At 38.6% G+C, this 4,682-nt stretch overlaps 1 protein-coding gene across 1 annotated transcript in view; it reads left to right on the top strand.

The window, feature by feature from the left end:
* Positions 1-4,682, top strand: part of LOC106529260 (myelin basic protein) — a 116,243-nt gene that overhangs the window by 74,114 nt on the left and 37,447 nt on the right. Inside the window, exon 3 of the mRNA XM_014024620.1 lies at positions 1,662-1,734. Within this exon, the coding sequence (XP_013880074.1) occupies positions 1,662-1,734 (73 nt within the window). The remainder of the gene's footprint in view (positions 1-1,661; positions 1,735-4,682) is intronic.

The raw sequence follows: 4,682 nt of genomic DNA, 5'->3' as shown, positions 1-4,682 counted from the left end.
CTTAGGACAAACCCCATAAAGATTTCATGTAGAATAAAGTTAGAAGAGGTGATTGTCTTGGCTAACTTCCTGATTCTTGACTGGATTTATTAACATGATCTTGATCTCATAGGCAGTCATGAATAGAGAGAAGTTACGGTTCAAGAACTCAATAAATTAATGTATATGAGCCCAGGCCCACTGTGCCACCCCATGATCCGCTCTGCTCCAGAATGTCTCAAGTGGAATTTTTTTTTTTCAGAAATATAAGTCAAGGTTTTAAGCCTCCAGTAATTCAATCTTAATTTCTCTGTATCAGAGCAGTGTGTATAATTGGCTTACCGTAGATGATAAAGAAATAGACAGAAAGTTTTAAAAGCATGACACTTATCGACCCTTGTGTGATTTGCATTAGTAAGTGCTCACTCATCACTCTTCACCTCCCCTCACATGTTTAGATTGCGTCACAGCTGCACATCACTTGTTGAATTGTGAGCGTTTGTGTGCTGCTGGTTCCTTTTATTGGTAGAGCCCCACTCGGAAGTGAAGAGAACTGCTGTGAAAGATGACGTCAATCATACTTTGTCTTTGGCGACGAGGAGCAGATCAGCAGGAGCTTTTATGGAACCTGAAAATTAGAATTGAAAAAATGCACATGCTTAGATTGGTTCAAATGCCAAAAATGAGTGAAATAATTATTCATGACTCAGATCACATTTGTTTTATTCCAACTTTTTTACAGCATGAAGCCTGCTGAGACAGACGAAATGCTCTCCCTGAACATGTGCTTTCTGCGCTTCCTGTTTGCTCTGTTAACTGTCACAAACTGTGGCAGATAATATACAAATATTACAAATAAACTGCATGCAAGTTTGGTTGGATTTTGTCGTTGATTTTGTTATATTTTATGTTACATTTCCAGTTACATTGCATTGTGACAGCAGCTACAGATGTGATATTACATGGTGTACAAGGATACTTAGGATGAGTTCAGCGCTCTTTAGTGTCTCTTTACCTCTACATCTCAACTTGTAAATAAATGGTTAGGCTTAGACTTATTAGTTTATCAGTCATTAAATGTTGTTAAAATCATAAACATTTACAAATATATTTTAACTCTTTTTACAAAAAATGCATTAAAAAATTGATCTTTTAGTCAGTTATAATTTCTTCCTTCTGTTTTACACAAGCACTGTAAATTTACAGCCCGTTTCTATAAAATTTCAACAATACATTTTAAACCAGAGGAAATCATTAAATTTACAATTTTATACAGATAAGTTATTTTTAAAAATGTATCCAAATCCCTGATATTTTAGTGTAAGCCTATATTTTTCTTGATCCAGTTTGTTGCTGTCCAGAACGATTAAACAAATCACATTAGCAGAAGTCAATTTGATCTCAATTTGAGTTTGCATTTACTTGCTTCTTGATGAAATCCTGTATGAAAACATCAGACTGAAGATGTGTTGGATTAAAATGTGCAGCCTTCTTCCCGTCTGTAGGGAAATGCATTTTGGCATTAAAATGGGCTTAATGAGCTCCTGCAGCGTACCTCTGAGCAGGTATACTCTGTCCATGTTCTCTCCTCCTCCTCCTGTCTGTTGGTCTGTATCTCTGCTCTGTTGCCATGGCACCCCAGCGCCTCACCTCTTCAATCTGTTTTTGTGTTCTCATTAAAGGCTCCGTCACCTGAACCCAAAGAAGAACCAGCCGGAACAGCAGCCGAGCCTGAAACACAGGATGAAGTTTTTGGTAAGACATGAAAGAAATGCCTTGAATTTGAATGAAGTGCTTCTCAACCACTCCACCCAACATCTGCATATCTTTTCTTATTAGCAGAAGCATAGGTTTGATGCAGGGATTAGTCAGATCCCTGCATCAAATGGTATAAATACACTTGACATGTGATAAAATAAAATATTCTGGTATTTTTTCCACCCATCTTTGCTGAAACTTTAGTCATAAGACACAGAGATCAGTTCTGAAAAATGTAGCCACGAAGACAGAGAAGCCTGAAGTCCCAGCTGTAAATCCACACTGACACAGCACAAATTCAATTTGTGATTCGGCTATCATAACTCACTATCTGTATTTCCCCCTCTTTGACAGTAATGACAGCTCCCCTCTCGCTGCTCCAACTCAGAGGCTGCTAATCCAGCAGTGTGCCATTTGTTTGCAGGGGGCAGACTGGCTGCTGAAAAGTTACCTTTCACCAGGGTTGAAGGAAACTAAGTGGGTTTTATAAGCCAAACGGCCCTCGTCATAAGAAAAGCTGAGAGGCTGACCTTCATATCTTGCTCACTTTTCGGTCTTTTCTTTCCATTTTCAAACCTTTTCCTTTTGAGTCACAGTCAGATGAGCTGCTGGGTGGAAAAGGAGAGGGTATGTGATACGTGTCTTTGTAGTACTGTTTCTCAGCAGAGGAGGGCAGAGTCTGGTGAGCAGGAAAAGCACTTATTAGTTTATAATGGAGAGAAATGCTCCACAGATCTAACTGAGTCAGATATTTTGTAAATCCAGAAGAAATAAAAATACAAAATTGCTGAATTCTTTTTAGTAAACTCTGTTTTAAAAGATTCTTTAATGAATGAATTATGTGCTTAAAGCTGAACAGAACAAAAAGTCATTGCTGGTACAACTTTATAATAAATTAAGTGGCATGTACGTACACACACACCAGCACACACACACACACATGCACACACACACACACACACACACATACTAAAATTGCCCAACATTGACTTCCTGTTTGAACGTGTGAATCTGATAATTCAGCTTCTTTACACCTGAAGGAAGTGGCTGTTTTCTTGTTTTGCTCGGAGCTGATAGTCAGGGATGCCACCAGGGACAGGGGGCAGGTGGGGCAATAGCCCCCCCCCCCCACCCCCCAAAAAATAATTTCCTAAGTCTCAAGCGTCTGCTTGCTGTGTGTTTTTAATGCCCTTTTGACTATTCCTCTGGGCAGGAGTGGTGGTGCAGAGGTTAAAGAAGGCAAGACCAAGAGGTCACAAGTTCAAATCCCCTGACTGACACAAAAACTTTGGTGGGGTAGGTGAAACACCCATATCTGCCTCCACCCTTATTTACCCTCTTTGAGCAAAGCCCTCCACACTTCCTGGGTGCTCAGATGTGTGATGGGAAAAACTGAGAACTTACTGGGGTTTAACAGAGTACATAAAATAAAAAAAAAAAATTAGGATTAGTAGATCCTGATGAACATAAAAACAAACTTTTTTTGTTTTTGAGCAATTGAGAATTAAAATGTAAATATATTCTTTATTTAAAATTAAGTAATATTTAATGTCCCAGAATAAGGAAACTGATCTGAAACCAAGGCAGGATCTCAGGATCCATACCCATGCATAAAGTTAGAAGAAAACAAGCTTCAATAAGTTGAGTAGTGACAGAGCTCTTCTCAATAAAAAATATATCAAGTGTAAATAAAAACTAAAAAAGTCCACTGTATATGAAAAGGTGCTTCTCATATTGCTGCATCTGTCAAATAACCTATACATGACAGTGAAATAACAAATCTCTTGAAATTATATTCTCACTTTTGCTTTGGTGTAGAGGTGCCTCTGCCAAATCTAGAGAAACCTATTCTGTTAGGTCGAGTGTTTTATCAAAATACTAATGACACTTGAGTTTATTATCTATATTCTAAGAAGATAAGAGCCTCAGTCCTTAAAAGGTTAGAGGCTGGGAGTGGAGTCAAAAACTCGACTAATAATCTGTAAGAAGAGTTTTTGTCAGTTTGCTGGTCTGCTCTCATCAGGTGTTAACACAAGGCTGAGGAAGAACGATGTTGGCAGTGAAGCAATCATTGCAAATTAACCTAAAAAGGCCATTTCCAAACAAGTTGGACTCCATCGTTCCAAGGTGAGAGAGATTATTCAAGTAAAATCATCACTGAAGACAATATTAATTTAATCATGCGTGAACATCTCAGTTCACTTTGAGGTCAAACTTGACTGAGCTTAGAGAAACGGCTAAAACTGACCAAGTATGGCTTGTTTGAAAGGACTGTAGGAGAAAACATCTTCTTTCTGAGAAAGTATGGCAGCACAACTTACATTTGCAGGGTTGAATCAGGGTTGTTTGTATTAAAGGTGCAGTAGGGAGTTTTGAGAAAACCATGGACTTAACCTGAAAATTTGAACAAGCTCACCTTCAGAAAGAAAACAACCTGCAACCCCCCACCCCCACTCCACTGTGGAGTCTTCCATGAATACACCCTAACCCTGAACAGCAGAGCCACCGATGACAACAGATAAACAGCCGAACGTTCAGAACTCTCAGAATGAGACAGTTTTCCTGCAACGTTAGTTTGTTTCTCCCCCATTAGCACAATTGCAGCACATAGGCTAACTTGAACTTGAATGAGGACATGCACTGTAGGGGGAGGGACGGAGCAGTGCATACACAAAAATGATTGACATTGGTAAAAGACACTCCTCCTGGCTCTGATTGGCTGTTTGTGACAGGGAGCAATGTGACAACATGACAACAGGACCACTGGGAGGAGCCAGAGGAGTTTTATTTTTTCAGATTATCTGTCTCATATCCATCAATTAAGACATGCTCACGGTTTTAAAAAAATTGTAAAATAATACATTATCATAGAAGTTATCTACAGAATCTTTAAAGGGGGTATTATGTAATATACATATTGTGTATATATATATATATATATATAT

The sequence above is a fragment of the Austrofundulus limnaeus genome, unplaced genomic scaffold (genome assembly GCF_001266775.1).
Source record: "Austrofundulus limnaeus strain Quisiro unplaced genomic scaffold, Austrofundulus_limnaeus-1.0 Scaffold431, whole genome shotgun sequence".
In the NCBI taxonomy this organism is placed as follows: domain Eukaryota; kingdom Metazoa; phylum Chordata; class Actinopteri; order Cyprinodontiformes; family Rivulidae; genus Austrofundulus; species Austrofundulus limnaeus.
Note: the sequence above shows the minus strand (reverse complement) of the source record. Positions and strands in the feature narration are given on the sequence as shown.